The 20,276-nt window shown below is 36.0% G+C and overlaps 4 protein-coding genes across 4 annotated transcripts; 2 read left to right on the top strand and 2 right to left on the bottom strand.

Moving 5' to 3' along the window:
* Positions 1–4,071: 4,071 nt before the first annotated feature.
* Positions 4,072–5,184, bottom strand: LOC106657443. The gene is made up of 2 exons (XM_014378977.1): positions 4,219–5,184; positions 4,072–4,146 (listed from the first exon to the last, which is right to left on the bottom strand). The coding sequence occupies exons 1-2, from the start codon at positions 5,182–5,184 to the stop codon at positions 4,072–4,074; spliced, it is 1,041 nt and encodes a 346-aa protein (XP_014234463.1).
* A 2,801-nt stretch (positions 5,185–7,985) lies between these two features.
* On the bottom strand, positions 7,986–9,869 carry LOC106657442 (choline transporter-like protein 2). The gene is made up of 7 exons (XM_014378975.2): positions 9,815–9,869; positions 9,628–9,753; positions 9,471–9,543; positions 9,122–9,409; positions 8,753–9,058; positions 8,367–8,664; positions 7,986–8,282 (listed from the first exon to the last, which is right to left on the bottom strand). The coding sequence occupies exons 1-7, from the start codon at positions 9,867–9,869 to the stop codon at positions 7,986–7,988; spliced, it is 1,443 nt and encodes a 480-aa protein (XP_014234461.2).
* A 4,578-nt stretch (positions 9,870–14,447) lies between these two features.
* Positions 14,448–16,189, top strand: LOC106657467 (NSFL1 cofactor p47-like). The gene is made up of 2 exons (XM_023460162.1): positions 14,448–14,568; positions 14,663–16,189. Coding segments are annotated over exons 1-2 (1,512 nt in total). The 5' UTR covers positions 14,448–14,567; the 3' UTR covers positions 16,174–16,189.
* A 1,112-nt stretch (positions 16,190–17,301) lies between these two features.
* Positions 17,302–18,891, top strand: LOC106657441 (chymotrypsin-C-like). The gene is made up of 3 exons (XM_023460176.1): positions 17,302–17,375; positions 17,924–18,252; positions 18,321–18,891. The coding sequence occupies exons 1-3, from the start codon at positions 17,312–17,314 to the stop codon at positions 18,618–18,620; spliced, it is 693 nt and encodes a 230-aa protein (XP_023315944.1). The 5' UTR covers positions 17,302–17,311; the 3' UTR covers positions 18,621–18,891.
* Positions 18,892–20,276: the final 1,385 nt, after the last annotated feature.

Raw genomic sequence — 20,276 nt, 5'->3', positions numbered from 1 at the left:
TATTGTTTTTTGAAGTGGAGATATTTTTCGTGTCATTGTCGTTGTCATTGATTCTATGTTTTTTCCCTTATTTTCTTAATGGAAATCGCTGCCAATTTATTGGTAAAGAGCTCCCTCTTAATTTTATTTATGAATGCCAATAAAAAAGTATGAATCCGTTAATTGAAAAAAATACTTGAAACCTGAACATTAAGCAAAATAGCTAAAATTTTTTCAAACTACTTTAATTTTGCTCTAGCAAAAAAACGTAACGTAAAGAAGTAGGGGCTCTGTCTTTGCTCCTTTGTGTACCATTATTATGATTGCCCTGTATCTTATACACCCCTTTTTGTACGTTATTTTTAAGTTTTCTCATTGGAGAAGAATTAAAATAAAATCGATATATTTACATTATGTACAACTGAAGGACAAAGATTTGACGATGTGAATTCCACAAATTATTTGCATTTTAATGTCTTTATGCGCATGCGTCCGGTGACTTGCCACGAGTAAATTGTCCATCATCATATGCTTTTTTAACGGCATCGGAAGCCGGTATACAGTTAACACTGATAACGACTTGTTGTTCTCTTGTAAGCAGCGAGACGAACAGCGAGTAGCTGTGCTCGAAGCTAGTTTTTCATTCATTATCACTCCTATTGATACATCCTTTACAAAATTCACATCTCTTGTGTATGATTCTTTTAGTTTCTTTGTAATTACAAAGACTTACTCTACTTCAGTTACTTTGTAAATCTAACGAAATATATAATAAACATATTTATTTTAATTTCAAAGTCATCATTTTTTGGGCTAGTTGCATGAATAAATAGTGAATAAGTTTTACGTGGATAAATAACAAACGGCTTATTACTATTATTTTGCTTCCTCATATAGAAGAAGCTATGTGTTAGGCTAGAAAATGAGATTCGGAACCAGACGCTGTAGGAAAATTTGGATTATACATAAGGAAACTACATTGAATTACCAAGAAATGTCTGTATGAGTGAGTGTGTGAGTATGTGTGTATGTATGTACGGAATTAATGTAACTTTTGAACGAAGGCACGTAGCGAGACGTGGTTCGGCTTATTTTGAAGGATTTGTGTGTCGCAAGAAGCGTAAAAACTTATACAAGAATTCACCGAGTAATTAAAAAATTATGCCATTTTATGGTTTTAAAAATTGGTTTTTTTTTAACAAAAAATTTTTTTCTATTTTTTCATGTATAAATGTAGAAATTTTTACAATTTTTTTGTTATCATCATGAAAGCAGAGCAGTCAAGCTTTAATTTAAGACCAAAAACATAGAGATTCGACGAATATTTTTTTTATGATGAAACTTTTTGCCAATGTATTGGCAGCGGTTTTCTCTTCAACAAATTCATGGATAAATGTAACGATCAGTATCGTTTATAGCACCTTTTAAATCACTGTATCAATCATTAAAATGAAGGATAACTTTTTGATGCATAAATACATTTAATGGATTGCTTCTTTTGTGTGGTTTTATTGAATTTATACTCTTATCTAATCTACTGTTCTCAAGCAGCTGCATATTGATTTTTATTTGAATTTTATTTGAATACTTTGCGAATTATTGTATGTTTTGATTACGTTTTTCTCTCCATACTCAAAGTGCTTATTGTAGTTTTACTTCAGTCATCGAAATGATCTTATAATTAAGATAGAAAATTTTGCAAGACGTGAAGTGGAAATTGTGAGGAACCCGCTGTATTGTGCCAGGTGAAACGCAAAACAAACTTGTAGCTTCTTTTATTGGTAATTGGAAACTAATAATGTAACTCGAAGTATAGAATAAGTTGCATCAAGTAGTACATTAATTTCCCATTTTACAGGTGATCTCTTAATGTATAAGTAATTGAGTATTCTTAAATTAGAAAATTTTATTGATTTATAAAGCGCCCAGTGATATTAACGTCATCATGTATGACATGCTGTAGTGAATGCATAGAAATGTATTAAACCTTCAGCGGATGTAGTTAATTAAAATGAAATTTTTAGGTTTATAGATACCTACGGTGCTAGCGGTCTCAAAGTTAAGAGGCATTATAGGCCCAATCGTCATACAACAAGGTTCAGCTACCCTGGTCATCATTAAAATCAATAATTTTCTAGTTCTTACTGGAAATATAGACAAATGTTACAGTGCGGCATTGTATTTAAATAACTTATTATATTCTTTAAACGTATAATACTTTCTGTGGTCCGGTAAGCTCATTTATTATAAATGATAGAAAGAATATCATGATAAAGTTGTTGAACTGATGTTTAACTTTTGCAAAAAAAGAAGCCGTAATAATTTTTAAAGAGAAAATTTAGCATTCTATTGAACTGTATCATTATTGTTTTACTCATATATTCATTTTTATAATGGATAAATATCACATCACAAAGCTAGGCACGAAGGACGTAAGATTACCAACTTTGATGAATCTCGACGGCAGCCATGCGATGGAAAGAAAAAAAATTAAAAGTTAATACACAGCTGTTTAATAACAGCAGTTAAAGGTGAAACTTCTGAGAATACCAAACGAGTTAACAATTTAATCAAAAATTAAACATTAAAAATCAAAAAAAGTTAATTAAAATTCCATAGAAAGGAAATTCAATCAAGAAAAAGGACTCTGAATTTCACTTCTGGTGCAATTCATATATAAAGGGTTCTAGATATTCAAACCACAATGTAACCCCACCATCTGACCAACATTTAACAACCAACCAACAGAGAATTAAGTGTTTATAGCACTGCGTGTATTAAGTTCACAATAAAGGCACGCTTTTCTGTGGCATAGGTCGCACATTTTGGCACCGCGGCGTTCGCATCACACTCACTGCGCTCGTGCGCCAACCTCACTCCGCGGTACCAGAAAGTGCGACTTATAACTCAGAAAAGGGAGCATAAATGTGAACTTAGCACAGTGCTATAATAGTAATTTATTTTTGGCACGGCGTAGTTTAGGGCCCGAGCACAGCGAGGGTCCTAATAGCTGGGCCGAAAAGTGTTACTTATGGCACTTGTATCGTAAAGTACTATTCTTTCAAGATTAATCATGCGCCCCTACTTGTAAACTGTGTCTAATCGCAATGAACGAACAATTTCAGTTGAATGACAGACGAATAAACAAAATTGAATATTATTGAAACAAAGTATGTACGCTTAATTAAAATTCAAGTTTTATTTTATAAACGTGTAATATTCTACTAGCGCTTTACATCGCTTGCTTACGCTCGCTCGAGTTTCAGATAATTTTTCAGAACGAAAAAAAAATACCGTAATAGCCAAACATTCCCGTCGTAACTGAGGAACTCCTATACTAAAAGCTTTGGATTCTCGGTTACAGTGGCCATGTTTATCGCCCGCCATAAGCTTACATTACTTCCCAATACGAACAATAAAAAATCTAAAAAACGTGCCTTTTTTGTTGATAAACAAGTTTGAATGTGTATTTGAATTTTCCTAGGTAAAAATGGATAATTTCGGAAAATTGAACCTCACCATTAGAAAGCTCAGCAAATTTCGGATTGAAACCTCTATTTGGTTATTTTTTCCATGATTATTTAGGTACTTTTACAGTTACAGCGAGTTAGAAATTGAGCAATATTGCTCAAAAACGCTGTTCGCTGTTTCGTGAGGCGCTAAGAGTTTTGAGAAATTTCGCCTCCGTAGGGTGTTGAAAATTCGATGCAATGGTCGAGCTTGATCACGAGAGTTTGAATTGCTTCCATTATACCCTTCGTGACGATGAAACTTTTTATTTCGTTTCTCGGAACTGCAGTATAATTGTCAAATAGGTGGTTGTCGAGCTTACGATCTGCGCACATACACAACAATTTTCATTCATAGTAATTCGACGTCCGATTCAATTATGTTTGGCTTTACACGATGATTATTTACGTATATAGTTACGTATATTATACGTACCGAAAGCAAGAAAGACTGGTCTAGCTTAAACAGTCCGAAAACGCTGAATTGAATGTTTTTGCTTTGCAAGTACTTATGGAACTGATCGAGCTGTAAGTGAAAACTTTAATAGATACGATGCAGTACGACTGACTTGCCTCGAGCAATTCAAACCTGTTTCTCCATGGCCGTGTTATCGACAATGGCTGACCACTTGATGATGATTTCTGCTGTTCGTTCTTTCTGCAAACACATAATTAGTTGAATATTTTCTGATATAAAGAAAAAATTTTTTCTTAAGTACTAGAACTGTACCTGCTTTCCGATTCTAGCCGTCGAATTCGTTAAAACTACGAGCAAGTATCCAGTAACCAAAAACCAGAACCACGTCCTGCAGTAGGAAAACAGCGATGTATAGCCATTAATTTCCACTTGATTTATCACTTTCCTAGCTGGATAATATATAGAAAAGATGATCCTGAAAAATGAGAACGACACGACCATCAACATGGGCAGGCTGAAAAAATCCGAAATATCCTGCGACAGATCGCAAAGAGAATAATACTGAGAACGATGGTAGGAAAGTTGAGAGTCTTGGCTTTTGTACAGTTCAAAGGTGTGGAAGTTACTCGACGATTTGAACATCGTGTCGATACTCTTGTGCGAAAATTTCCTCGATATACCTTCCAAGTGGCGATTGATCATCGTAAACATTTCGATGAGACAGATCAGCACGAGGCAGTATTGCAGAATTACGGTCATCAATATGAAATCTTGGGTCAAACCAACCACAACGTTGTGATCAAGGCGGCCATTGGCGTTGATCATGGGTTGCACGGAGATAATGAAAATGGCACACAGTACCAGGTACGTCCGAAATGTCATTCTTGTTTGCTTCACGATCGCCCTCAAAAGTTCATCTGAATTTCCCGCCAAAGACTGACCCAAGGCGTAGAACCTGTCGGCCAAACGAACGATTTTTCTCTGCCTGGTACAGTAGAGAACGTACAGAGCGATGCACACGGAGAAGGCGAAAACCATGTAGAAGACCTCGCAGATTTTTTCGAACATCAATCTACCCTCGTAATCCATCAGCCACATGACTCTGCTGTAGTACGAGCCGAATAGCAAAAAACCCAAAATCAGCGTGACACTGTAGGCGAAATCTTTCCTCGAAGTTTTGAAGCGATAACGATTGATCTTGCTCCATTTTTCTACACTCATAGTCGATAGACCAAAAATTTTGAAAAAGTAATGCAAACGAATCAGGAACACCGACATGGTGTGACGCCATAGTACAAGTGAGTCAGCTCTGTAACGCAATCACGAACGACGATCTAGAGCAGCCGCGATGCAATCGACTTTTTTTCAATTCCATTAAGCCTTTTAGCGATCTAGTATTCATTGATCGCGATAAAAAGGCTCAAAACTAGCAATTGCATAAAATTAAGGGATGAAAGTGGGCTCAATTGTTTTTAATTTTTTATTTACAGTATTAGCGTGTAAGAGTGAAAACAATTCTTTTTTGAAGAACATATAACAATCTTTTATACCACATTTGAAAGTATACTGTCCAGTTAGATACTTTTAACATTTAACACTAATATGATTAAATTTTATATTAATTTGTTAATTTTTGATGGCATTTGAATGCTAATTGCTACTCACATGTCTGTTTGACACAAATGTGTAAGTATCTTGAGGATAAGTGTAAGGATTAAATTCTTACTTGAGTTTGTAGTTAAATTGTATCTGATTCTTTCTCAAAAGTCTCATTATAGAGAGCAGAGAGTTAGTTTATTGAACATATTGCATCACATCAAAATGCATTTTAATAATTCAAAAAAGCAAGAAGTAAACATGCTTAATGAACTTTTTGAATTCGCTCTCAAATTATGTAACCAATCGAAAAGTATTTATGAAAAATTTAATCAATTATTTTTTAAAATTCAATTAAAACGAATGAGTAAATATGAAATATTAACTTAGCTGTCTATAGATAGTCATCTGAAAAAGAACTTTTTTAAATTTCATTAATTGAAAACATCAATATATGAAAGAAGAAAAATCGTGAAAAATTTAAAAGAATAGCTTGTAAAATAAGGTCTAGAAAGAAATGTTTTCTGGCATTATCTTTAAAGTGACAATATTTATAAAAAGATTTGTAGAAAAATAATTTTACATCAAAAACAAAAAATTCAGCGAGTCAAAACTTTCTTGCTACTGCGTTTGAAGAAGGTACACTGATAGAAATTTACGAACTCCGTCATGAAATCCGCTGTGGTTTATAGGATTTCATGACCCAAGACGACATTTTACCTGCGACAAGAATTCTTGATTTTCTTGCCACATGACGAAAAATTACTTGCCCCAGGTAAAATGTCGTCTTGGTTCATGAAATCCTATAATTCTTGAGCCAACCACAGCGGATTTCATGACGGAGTTCGTAAATTTCTATCAGTGTACTGTTTTGGTGCCGCGCTTGAATTCGTTACCTTTTTGCCTCTGCGCGCGAGTAAGTATCCTTTATGCTGCAGAATTGGAAGCGATACCTTCCTGGGTTGGGGCGACGATATCAATTTTATTGCATGTAAAATGTATCGCACTTTTATTTCATACATCGTCAGCGAAGCTCTGTAAAAGAATACAAGATTAAAGGAATGAAAATTTACAATGACATTATAAACAAAAATAAGCCCCGGAAGAATAGAGTACAATTTACAGTACAGGTTGGTCTGAAGTAGGTGTTTAGTAAACCCGGCCGTTTTGGCAACAATTTTTTGTATCGCCTGAGCTCATGACTAAGATGAAAGTTCACGTTTTTATGTGAAAAAAGCCGTACTCAAGAAGTCCAAAAAGTGACGGAAACCGGTGTTGATAGGTTCTTGAAGTTTAAAAACGTGATTCTAAAATTTAGCAAAATTAAAATGTCAATCATGTTATAAATTGCTAACTTTGCTCTGAGGGTAAAATCCATATTGACAATACATTTTCTTACGTAATTTTGTGTGTAGAATCGAATTTAGTAGTCCATTTGACCTAGGGGTACGATTTCATAAAAAAAATGCACTTATTTGATATTTTTTTTCCGTAAATTTTCCGTCAAGTTCATTTTCGAGTGCGCGACAAATGGACAGAAAAAATCTAGAAAATTTTTTGACACTGGCAAAATTCAGAATTTTTTATAAGAAATTCAACGGTATATATTATTATATGGTTTAAAATTACTTTCACTCAAAAATAAACGACTATCCAATCAAACGACATTACAAAAAATTGAAAAATCAAAAATCATACTCGTTTCTTCAAGAAAATGGCTAAGTATAATCACTCATGAAAAAAATTACATTCAATTATCTAATAGGTTTTCCAAAGCCGTTTTTTGATTTGGAGAATTCGAAAATTTCCCTGAGATACAGCGGTTTTTGTATGATGTGTTTTTTAGCTTAAAATTCAATAATTCTGAGCCAGCTCCAATTATCGAAAATATATACCGTTGCATTCGTCACAAAAAATCCTAAATTTTAGCCGTGTCAAAAAATTGTCTTGATTTTTTCTGTTCATTGTTAAACGCTTACAAGACGATTTTTTGATTTTTACGCAGAAAAAAATATAGAAAAAGTGCATTTTTTCCAATGAAATCGTACTCCTACGTCACACTGACTATGAAATTCGATTCTACACACAAAATTAAGTAAGAAAATGTATTGTCAATATGGATTTTACCGTCAGAGCAAAGTTAGCAATCTATAACATGATTAACATTTTGAGAGTGATTTTGCTAAATTTTAGAATCACGTTTTTAAACTTCAAGAAGCTGTCGACACCGGTTTCCTTCGCTTTTTGGACTCTTTGAGCAGGGTTTTTTCACCTAAAAATGTGAACTTTCAGCTCAGCCCTGAGCCCAGGCAATAAAAAAAATTATTGCAAAAACGTCCCAGTCTAGTGTATAGTATGTAAGAATGAGCAAATAAATCGACGAGTATATGTTTTTTTAATCAATTAATTCTTTGTGAAAAATTAAAAAAAAACCCACTTCATTCCTCGTGGGTGATGCAGATTTTGACTGCTCGATGAAAATTTTACTCCAGTCTATTCTCGAGAACTAGATCTTTTAACTTATCGGACATGTGGTAGGGTCTCGAGCTGCCGCCGTTCATTTCGTAATCTTCGAGCACGCATGTAAAGATTGTGTCAGTAGCTATCTTCAGTAAAAGAAGTATTGAATCGACCAGTAAGTAGATGCAAACCACAAAACAGCCCAATAGGCCTAATCGTTCTTCTAATTTGACCGATTGCGTATGCAGTAATCCCCAAAATAATAGAACAGACAAGGCTGTGATCGCCAATTCGATAAATGAGCACAATGTTGTCATGATCTTTGAATTTAAAAAATAATTACCAATTAATAATTGTGCCTAGGATTGATTTTTAAAAATTAGTATGGAAAGATAAATGTCTACCTGTGTGGTAACGGCATTTTTCGCGTAATTTCTTTTGAATAGAGTGAACGATACTCGGGCCGCTTCGATGAAGCCGGTGCCGTGAATACCGATGTGAACGTAAGCCATGCCGGTGACCTCCTCGATGACGGCCTTGAGGATGTACAAAGCGGTGTCGCAGCAATCCAAACCGCAGCTGCACAGATCAGAACCGAGAGTCCCGTCGACGCCGGATGTTTCAACATACCCAAGCAGGATCTGCAGTATGGTGCACACCGTTATGATCAGCGAGCCGAAAGCTGTCGGGCCAATGTGGTATCTATACAAATAAATACATTTCCAGACTTCGAATTCCATTTCTAGCGTGCGAGCTTCGTTGTGACGATATGATGATAATTATGGTGTACCTGAAGGCGATGTAGATGAAGCGCAATGTGGTGAATTTCGGCACTTCCTTCTTGTTCATGGTCCAATACCAGGTGCCGTAAGCACCGGACACGCTGACCTTGAAAAATCCGTACATGTGGCAGATGATCCAAACGAGAGCCACGGCATTGACGAGGTGACAGAGGACCAAGTGAGCTGGATAGTAGTCGTCGCTGCCGATCGATTCGATCCAGAAGTACAAGCAGAAGTTAACGATGAGAAAGCCCACGTTTACGACGCAGTAGGCTATCGCGTAAAAAAACATCAACGGAAAGGCCAGCATAGCTCTGAAAGAACAAAACGAAATTCAGAATCAATTCGTATTTTGAATTGATTGGGGTGACACTCGCTTGGATGCCTCTCGAATCATTTCGCAGATCATCGGGATGAATTTGTACTTGACGATGAACATCACGAAAAAGATGATCAGCACCAAAACTGACGAGGTGAACAAAATAATGCGGGCATATGACTGTTCGTCAGCCAGCAAAAAACCCGAGTTGATCACAATCGCAAAGAGGGCGATGAAAAACAAGGCGGTCATCGTGTAAACCACGGGCCTCGCGGCGACTCTCAATAGCAACAGACACAATATCGATAAAAAGGCAGCCAATGGAAGTACAATCGCTATGATCCATCTGAAATATTCGTGCCAATTTGTAAATAAATCTTTTGTACGCGTGTGTGAATTTGTGTTACCCTTCTTTGAAGATAAGATCTTCAGAGTCACGGTAGAAATCGCTATACTTTTGCGCGTCGCCAGTCACCAGCGCTGAACGAAAAATTACATATGTGTAGGTATGGATTAGAAATTTTTAAATGATCGTGCGCCAAAAAAGAGAAAAAAAGTTCATACCGTAAACAGCTACTCCAAACCATAGGCAGACAAACAAGTAATAAACAACTGTGAAGGATATGTTTTCTGCTTTCCGTTTTACGTTCAAAGGACCACTCCATGTTGGATCGTAAGTGATCTTCGTTCCTGGAAGTTTCGATGAGAGATCGTCAAGATTCGGTTTTCTGACGATTTTTGCAAAACTCACCTAAATTGCTAATCCTTCCTCCGCCAAACGAAAGCATATCATTTGAACCCTCCATCATCATACGCCCAGAAAATAAATATGTTTAAAATGAAAAAAAAAATATTATTAAAGATATTGCGATATGCGATCGTGTCATGACATTTTGCGTTTAACCAAACACAGCCGACCCTTAACCTGCTCCCCATACGTCATTTCTGATACACACGGACGCCAGAGAAAAGAAAATCGTTCTCTGCGGCTATTTGGAAAAAATAATCTTGGGACAACCGATAATCTCTAGCTCGAAAACATTTCATCTTCCATTATCATAAAAACCATTTTTCAAAGCCGTTCTATTACGAGCATTATATATGGCTTTTTGAATGGAAGAGATAATACATAATTCTATGTCTTCGGCGGCAGACCGGGGAGAGGGTTTAACTCGCAGCCAAGGGTTAGAAAAAATCATCAACTGGAAGAAGTCCTGATAAGAAAGAAAAAGTTAGCTTCATTGTGTTGGCTCATTCAGCTTTTATATACATCTATATTGGTGTACGTAAAAGAAGAAGTCGACTACGACGACGACGACGACGAAAATTCTAATCAAAATCTGCAATCAAAGGCGAATCTCATCTCTGCTTGCTTATCCTGGCCATGCGTGCTTCTCTCTCTCTCTCTCTCTCTCTCTCTCTCTCTCTCTTTCTCTTGTCGCCGTCGTCGTCGTTAACAACGAAGCACACTATCAGCCGTCTTGTCGGTCCATTAAGCTGCCGGTGTCGAGGGCCCTTTCACAGCCACTATATGTATAAGCGCGCGAGCGAAACCGCACGCACCCGCGCAGAGTCTATGAAAACCGCAGATTCGTTTCTCAAACGCTTGCGATGCGAGCGTCGCATACAAGAGGAGGCGTCTGGCTTCGACAAATACATGCTATCGGCAGCAAAGGCGACAAGAGGCCGATGACGACGATCAGGGAAATTGCACGAGTTGTACATGTACGTGCTGTCTGTGTGTGTGTGTGAACGGTATAATTGGTCCGATGCCGGAGTCAATGACCAGTATAAGGGATAGATATTTTCTTAGGCTCTCGCGTGCGCGATTGCGCTATTATACGAGTCCACGAGGCAACTGGATTTTCATCCTACTAGCAGTTACATCATCGTTGCTTCTAAGCGTTTGAAGGTATCGCTTTGCTCGTAGCTGGCCGAGAGTAAGTCTGCTGATTATTTCTCTGAATATGCGTTTGTTCTAAACAAGATTTTATTAGGACCACGCGTTTTATCTTAAGCGCAACACACATTAAGTATGGGTAGCTCGAGCAATGTAATTTAATTAATAGCGGCAAACGGATAGCGCATAGAATAATAATGCTGCGTTTTAGCCCCCTGTTCAGCTGGACTAATAATAACGCGTCGGTAAATCAAATACATTAATATCGCCGTAATAAATCGTCGCGTCGTTAAATACCCGCAAAACAAAGCTATCCCAGGTATAAACGTAAATAGGAAATAAATATCGAATCGAGCGGTCGCGATGATCTTTTCTTCAAACACTCGTTTCATAATGACGTTTTCGCAAGCACATACACACACGCGCGCGTCTTGCTGCATATCGACAACGCAAACAACACGCGTCGATCGACGAGAAATAGAGAGAGAACGAGAGCTTGCAGCTTTGCCATTCGCCAAAAATTCGAGCAATTCGGCTTGACAAAGTATTCAAGCATAAATAGCCAAGGTGGTGGCCATGGATCGCCTCGCGCTCTCTCGCGTCACGCCCGATATTAAACGCATAAATTGCTCATCCCACGTGGCGGCGGCGGCGGACCCATCCCTCTCGTTGGCTATATACATATCGGGGGGAGAGGTGCAGAGAGGGAGCCGTGCGACGTCGCATTAGCTGCGAAAGCGAGCTTTGTTGCCTCGGCCGAGAGAGCGTGTATACGTATATAATACGAAAGCTTGCAGCGAGCAATGCTTGGCGCGCGCAAAGAGACCAAGTTTACGCAGTCAGCCATAAATTTGTGACTCTCTCTCTCGCTCGCTTTACGAATTGTACCCCTCTCGCCTCATATACGCATGGGCACTTTATACGGCCTGCTATATGGCAGCCGCTACACCGGCCTATCTCAACTTATTCGATGCGGACTCGCCGAATAATTGTATATAATGCGCGGGCCATAAAGGGTTGCGGTCGCTTTTATGCCCCCGAGTGAGCTTCGACAATGATGCTTTTTTGCGCTCGGGACTAACTATTTGTCGGATTAGAATCAATGAATCAACGCTCTATATCGCGCGTCGTGAAAATGATAAATTTTCTAAGCACCGAGTCACCCTCTCTAAATGCGCCCTAAATTATTATTTAACAGTCCAGGTGTACGCAGCCATATATCTTACGAGTATTGACATCGGCAACGTAACTGTCGCGATCGTATTGACCAATGCGAGTTGCCGATAACTTTTTTAATTCGTCAGTTGTTTCTGAGATGACGCCAAAAAAGCCTCGGATACACACGGGCTGTAAAATGTGCATCTAAGCACGCGAGCCACGTGCGTGCCTCGACACAATGCACCGATATACCAGTCCCTCTTGAGCATATACGTGTTATATATTGAACGATACAGTATGAATGGTGTCGAGTCGACGAACAGACGTAAGAGGCTCGAGTCAGGCGCAGCCGGCGCCTTGCGCTGAGCCACACGGCACGTTTGAGCGCATGAAAGGCTTTATGAGCAAAGGCGTATATCATAGATACATACTTTGAGCTAAACTGATGAGTCCACTCGTCGCCCTCGTGCTTTTGAAGCTCGAATTTTAAGAATAATCCATGACAAATATTTTGATAAATTTATGTAATAATGTAATTGGTAACTTCTTTTATGGTACTCTAACTGAAGGAATTTATGCAATTTTTCCTTAAAAATAAAATGCAGATGGTTTTTAGGCAATACTTGTTTCTACTGAGGAAAGTAGAATAAATATTTATGAATATTTAAAATATTTAGTGATAAGAAAAATTACTGTATTCTTTGATAATTTGGGGAGCTGTATGACAAAGCCAACTAGCTTTCTACTTCTATTTCTTGGCAGAGCAATTGATCCCTCTGGAAATACAGTGAAAAACTTTATAAAAAAAGATTCAAAAATTTTTAAATGATTTGTTTTAAAATTACTCACTAATTTCAATAGTTTTACATAATAATTCTTCCATGTTTCAAATATTGGAATAGCCAGTAGCCAGGAGAATGTTTATAGATATGGAGGCATCTCCAATTTCATTATTTATCATTTATAAAGACATTACTGAATAAATAATATGAGTATTATGCAAATCAAAATTTCAAGAGTATTCTTAGCAATATGAGAATTTAAAAAGGTGTAAAGAACACTGCTATCTATCATCGACAAAGAAAATTATGTATCAGGTAAACAAGACTTGATCAAGATTCGAATAGATCTAATACATACAGCATGTAAATAATTCATCTACGTTCCAATCATCTTTATAGCCATTAGTATAGGAAGATACATTTTAGTTGTAGAAGCATCTTAAATAGAGCTTCATTAAATAATCAACTGAACCCAATTGTAAATTCATTTTGAGGAGTAAAAAGTTCATTTTGACGCATCAACTGACATATTTTACTTAACTAATTATTAAATTGGCACAGTCTAACAGTAGCTTAAAATCAATTTCACCATAATTTTATATAATAAAAAAATAAAAGTCAACTTATTTTAATATTTTTAGCAGGGATGATGAAAATAGATTAAACAATATTTTCTTTCATTTAAAATAAATGAAAATTTATGAACTATACAGTACAATGATTGCTGCTAAAGAGAATTATGATATAGATTGATATGATGTTCGGTGTTTTTTATTTAAATTCGATGCTAAGAAGATTCGTCAGCTGAAGATAAATGAACTAAATTTTAAGTTTGAAAGTACAATAAGAGCAAAAAGATCAAATGCAATTTCTGAATAAGCTTAACAAATTTATTGTTAATTAACCTACACTTTCACAACAGTTAACATAAAATGTAAATATTTGATTTATATTATTTTAAAGTATGCCAAATCATCAAAATAAAATATTTTTATTTTATTATTTAGATATCTAGAATTTGCAAGGCGTTTGAAATTTATTTAGTTACATCAACTGACCATCCTTAAAAAAATTAGCAACTAAAATACCTTCTGACTATAAAAAAAAGATATAAATTGTATACTTTTAGATATACTTATGAAGGAGATTATTTAGCTTTAAAAGGTACAATATAATTTTTCATCTTTTTACATTTAAGTAGCTAATTTTTTCATTTTCAATCTACGCTTTTGTTCACAGTAATTATATGTATAATTTTATGAGCGAACAATTTTTTAGTAAATGAACCTCTGAGATTATGATTCAAAGTCTGAGATATGAGATTCAAAGTCAATTTCGAACGACACGTACGATGACCAGAATTGTGTACATAAAATAGCTGCTATGCTATGATACATACAGTCAGCTAAGTCACGTAACAATCTCAAATTGAAAGTCGAGTGTAATAGAGGCAGCGGCTATGCTTAGCCGTGTTACTATTGTTATTGTTGCCGCGCACGTTATATGCGCAGAAGGCCCCTACTATTTTCAGGTTACGCTTTCTATACCATTGCTTTCACGGTGCACCACGTGCTCGCTCGCCTTCTTCATAAATCGTAGCCCACGAGTTTGTACAGTTCACGTTACGACGCCGTACCTTGAACATCAAATATCGCCTCCACCACAGTAAGTAGTTTTTGTGAAAAAAATATCTTTAATTTTTAGTGATTGTGATTTTGCGACCTTACCACTTGGCCAACAATTTTCAACTTTCCACAAGTGCCTTATTATTTTCACATAAAGATGGATCAAAATCGTGAAGATATGATTGCAAGATTCATAGAAGCCACGGGAGTCGATAAAAAACAAGCCGAACTTAGCCTCGAGTCTTCTGCCTGGTCAATTGGTAGTGCTCTTGCAAATTTTTTTGAAGAGAACAGCAATTCGGATTTTGATATGGAAGAAGAAGATAATCAGGTAAAAAAATCCAAGTCTAAGCCAAAGAAAAAGGCAAATTTTGCTACAATAAGGGATTTTCAAGATACTGATAGCAGTTCAGATGAAGAAGGACAAGCATTTTTTACTGGTGGTGGTGGCTCGACTGGTCAGCAAATTTTAGGACCAGATGAAATGAAACACATGTGCCCATGTTGTAACTCTGCAGAATTAAACAAACCCAGTGACAAGCCTGAAACATTTGGGGGCTTAGGTTATAAATTAGGCATGACAAACGAAGATACAGAAGTTGTTGGAACACCATCACCTGGTACATCAAAAGCATCCAGTGCCAGGCCTACGGAGTTCAGAGGTATAGGCTATAAATTAGGCATGACAAACGAAGATACAGAAGTTGTTGGAACACCATCATCTGGTACACTAAAAGCATCCAGTGCCAGGCCTACGGAGTTCAGAGGTATAGGCTATAAATTGGGCATGACGAGCGATGACACAGAAGTTGTTGGATCACCAGCACCTGGTAAGGCAAGCAGACCCAGTGCCAGGTCTAAAATGTTTAGGGGCTTAGGCTATAAATTAGGCTTAACCAACGATGATACAAAAGTTGTTGGAACACCATCACCTAGTGCATCAAATAGATCTTTCGTCAGGCCTACAGAGTTCAGAGGTTTAGGTTATAAATTGGGTTTGACAAGCGAAGATACAGAAGTTGTTGGAACACCATTATCTGTTAATCAAGCTTCATCTTCTGATATCGTATCTCTGAAGCTCTGGAAAAATGGATTTACTGTAAATAACAAAGAACTCAGAAGATATGAAGATCCAGACAGTAAAAAATTACTCGATACAATAAAAGGAGGCGCAATTCCAGAAGAAATACGTTCTGAGGTAGCTGGGAATGTGTTAACTGTAGAAGTGGAAAATCGTTGGCTTGAGGATTATACTCCACAAAAAGATGAAGATGAAGTATTTGCTGGTAAGGGCCATATGCTTGAAAGTTCATCTTCACCCACTGTTGAAATGGCATTACCTGTAGATGTAACCAGTCAAGCTGCTAATGAGGCAATAGCAAAAACTCCACTTAATCTTGATACAAATCTACCAGTTACATCATTACAAATTAGATTAGCTGATGGAAGTAATTTGAGAGCTCAATTTAATTTGACACACACAATTGCAGATGTAAGAAACTACATCATAAATATGAAGCCTCAATATGCACTTAGAACATTTATTTTGAACACAGTGTTTCCAGCAAAAGAACTTTCGGAGGAAGATAAAACTATTGAAGATGCAAATCTTCAAAATTCTACAATAATGCTAAGGCTGAAATAAGTTAGCCATTATTTTGTTTTTTAACTGTTATATTAATTTTTAAATTTAAGTTTTTTCAATGTTAAACAAACTTTTTAGTGTCTATGAATGAACAATTAATAAAAAATTTTGAAATTTAATTAAGAACATTTTATAATTTTTTTTTCTAAGACCTTTTATTTTGAATATTTATATATTTTTCTTTAGTTGTATGTACAAATATAATTTTGAGTTCAAAGGAAAATGTCTATGCACAAAAACAAATCCAATATAAGCTTCGATAACAAACAAATTAAAAAGATCAATGAGCTTATTACTTGGCTACAATCGGTATGTACTTACAAGGAGACCACATGAGTCATTGTGCGTCACCAATTATCCTGAATATCAGTTTGAAATCTATACTTGTACATAATAATGAAGCCCATGTATGATCCAATTGGCTCTATTTAATGAGCCCTATAATTAAATTTAAGAAATAATATTTATTTTAATAAAAGTTATTTTAAAAAGCAGCATTTTCTGGACCTAATTGCTTTTATACCCAATAATGCTAGCTATATCTAACTACTGTGAGGCACTATATGTGACCACTTACAGATATGAAAATTTCTATTTATAAAAAAGTTTAAATGTGAGTTTAGAATCCACTTAATTACCATATTTTATAACCAATTCTCACATTTACTTTCTCCTTTTTAATATGTAACATTCAACTATGGAGAAATAAACTTTGAATTTTGCATTTACATCAAAGTGGATTATTTTCAGAGATAAAAAATATACTGTATAAACTCACAGATTGTGTTCACGTATCACCCTTACTTTCATATGGAAAAGAAATAGAAAAAAACTAAAAATATTCAAAAAAGAATGTTGTCAAGTATATTCTTAATTATTCAGTAAAAAGTGTCAAATTCAATACTAATTACTCATGCTAAATTTAACTTAAACATTTATACTAATTTAACGATCGAGACAGTTCACGAAAGAGTCATAAAACTTTTAAATACTGTGTAAAATCATGATTGACAATCAATAAGTCGCTAGAAAAATTTGCTACGGTAAAAAAAATGTTAATATTGAAATTAACGTTCTTGGTGTATACGTTGAACGTACGTAAAATAATATTATATCTGACACAATAAATTTTCTAAAAATGTTGCATAAATTGATTTTAATTTTCCTTTTTGGATTGTATCTAGTATCAGTGATTAATAGCAGTGAGTGTATATAGGGCACCTTACACGTCCAAACTAAAAAAAAATGTTTCATTTCTAGTCCCTAACTTTCTTAATATTTAACGGATTCCTACGATTTTGATTTTTATAATCGTTTCCAATGTGCTTTTCGTGTTTATTTTAGGAGTCTGGCTATTCAGAGGAAAATTTGTACACGAAAATGGTTATTTTCGTATGCGAAATTCCAAATAACTCTAGAAAGAATGCATTTCGCACACGAAACTCAAAATCACTAGGAATTCGTTTTTCCCCTGTATATAGACACTACGTTATATGAGTCATTTTTAGCAGTCGAAACTAAGTCTTAACAATTTTGAAAATAAAAAATCTTAAGCAGTATAAGACCAACTGAGTATATGTAAAAAGTTTCATTAAGATATATCTTTCAATTTTATTAAAAATAATCATTTGAAAATTATTTTCTTTTAATGTGAACGTGTAACGTCCCTTTAAGTTTTAAGCATTGGAATTTCTTCACATACCTCTGTCAAAGAATCTGAGTTTTATATATATTTTTTTGTATATATCAGAAAAGTTGAGAATAATTGAAGGAGAATTTGCACTTCCCGGACAATTCCCTCATCAAGTCTCGATACAAGAATTATCTGGCGATAATTGCACGAGACATGTTTGCGGTGGTAGTATCATTGATGAATGGCACATTTTAACAGCTGCCCATTGCGTTACTAGCAACTTGTTTCGCCAATTTAATAATATACCGATTACAATAGTTGCTGGAACTATAGATTTACTAAATCGAACATCGGCAGTATATCATGATGTCGAGTTGATTTTTATGCCACATTCTTATACACTCAATGGTGACGAAGAATATAAAGATGATATAGCCATATTGAAGGTAAGTTAGTTAATAATAAGACTATATTCACGAACAAGTTATGCTTATTAAATGGATTCAAAGTATAGTTGAGAGACCCATTATCACTCGATTCTCATCCATACTTGCGGGCTGTAAAGTTACCGGCTTCCGATCAATACCTGCCACCCGATAATCTAAATGCCGTCATGTCTGGATTTGGAGTTTTCAAAGAGTTTCTGAAAAATGGCACATGGAAATTAAGCTATATGAGTAGATATTTACGATATGCTTACGGAGTTATCAATGTTCCTGAACCTAAAGGATGTCTCGATTCACAAATTTGTGTAAAATCGTTTAATGCATATATAGGTCGTTTGGAAGGAGTATGCCACGTAAGTAACACTTAATTAATTTTAGTTTCTCGATGTTTCTCGTATTTCTCATTTCAGGGGGACAGTGGAGGTCCTCTTTACGACGAGGCCACCAACACACTGATTGGTATTACTAGTCACAAAGTTTATGAACGGTGTGGAACGGTTGCCAGATTTACCAGAGTTTCATCTTTTTTGGATTTTATCAACAAAGTAGTTGTTAATCGCATAGATCCCACGAATATTCTGTTTACAAAACAGTCGCATAATAATGCAATCGAGTTTCCACACCGCACGGTTTGTAATGTACGCTGAAAACATGAATTTAAAAAAAGTATTCACTGTGAAGTAAAAAGTTCTAGATAAACATTTATAATTAAAAAGAAATAGCTCCGTCTTAATTAGATCACTTTCAAGTTTCCCTTTTGAAAATCTGGAGAATCAAATGAATATAAAAATTATATAAACTCAGTACCATATCATCAAATATTATAACCCTCATTCTCTATCATATTTTCATATTCATTCTATCGTATCGTATACATTAAGGGAACAGATAAATTCGTCCAGACGTAAAGTACTGCAGGTGTTAAAATTTGTCACGCGTATCTAAGAGATGATTGCCGCTCTGATGCAAATTAATGCTGCAACTGCGCGTTCAAATCGTTGAAGATGGAAATGACAAGCCCCAAGCATCAATGTGGCTATAGCAGCACTTATATATTTACTTAAATACATTAATTGCAATTTCATAATTTTGGAAATAACGATAGGATACATTTAGAACGATCGATTCAAGATTCATATAAATTTAGATATTAGTAAAATTGAAAATCGAGCGAACTATCCGATAAGAGATCTCCGGTATTAAAAATTGCTTACCGCAACGATTTGGACTTATGGATTTTTCTCAGTATTCAGAGGAAGTTCACATTGAATATTACACGATACATAACGCGATTAATTATTGAAATCGTCGGCATTAACCATGAAGCGATTTTAATAAACTAGAGCCTCGGAAAACTCGAATTAACTGTGCGGCAGTGCGTCGGGGGTTCGCGTTCGCTCGCTGCACATGAAGCTCGCGAGTCTGTCTTCTGCATAATTGCAATCATAAGCTTTAATTAAAATGTCATGCCAAAAATAGCGATCACTTTGACTCGGTACACACGAGGTGGCGGCGCGTACAGCATAATATACGGGAATGCACTTTCATTAAACATCCATAAATATACACACACACGAGCAGGAGGTAAGTTGCGCTCGATTCTGGCCGCGCGTTATAATGTAAATCTCTGAAATTCGTAAATATCGCAGATTTGTATCCCTTGCATTGTCGCGCCGTATGCATAGATATACAAATAACATTGGCAAACGTGTATGTGTGTGTGTGTGTGTGTTTGTGTATATGTGTACGTACATATTATAAGCGTGGTACGTGTTGGTGCTATATGTTATACACACGGATGCTGCGGGGGAGGCCTGCGATATAGCTTATGAGGCGCGCAGGGACTAATGCGCTGCGCATATACATATAGGTGCACGCACAAAGCTATCTAATCGGGAACTTGATCAAAGTACGGCGCTGATTAGCATTATCCGGAATAGGCAAAACGTGTTACGCACGTGCGCCAACTGTACCGTCTCTTCTCCGTAATTTACGCAAACTCCCGTCGCGCACTTACACATACA

This window comes from Trichogramma pretiosum, unplaced genomic scaffold (genome assembly GCF_000599845.2).
Source record: "Trichogramma pretiosum strain Unisexual culture from Peru unplaced genomic scaffold, Tpre_2.0 scaffold40, whole genome shotgun sequence".
Taxonomy (NCBI): Eukaryota; Metazoa; Arthropoda; class Insecta; order Hymenoptera; family Trichogrammatidae; genus Trichogramma; species Trichogramma pretiosum.
Note: the sequence above shows the minus strand (reverse complement) of the source record. Positions and strands in the feature narration are given on the sequence as shown.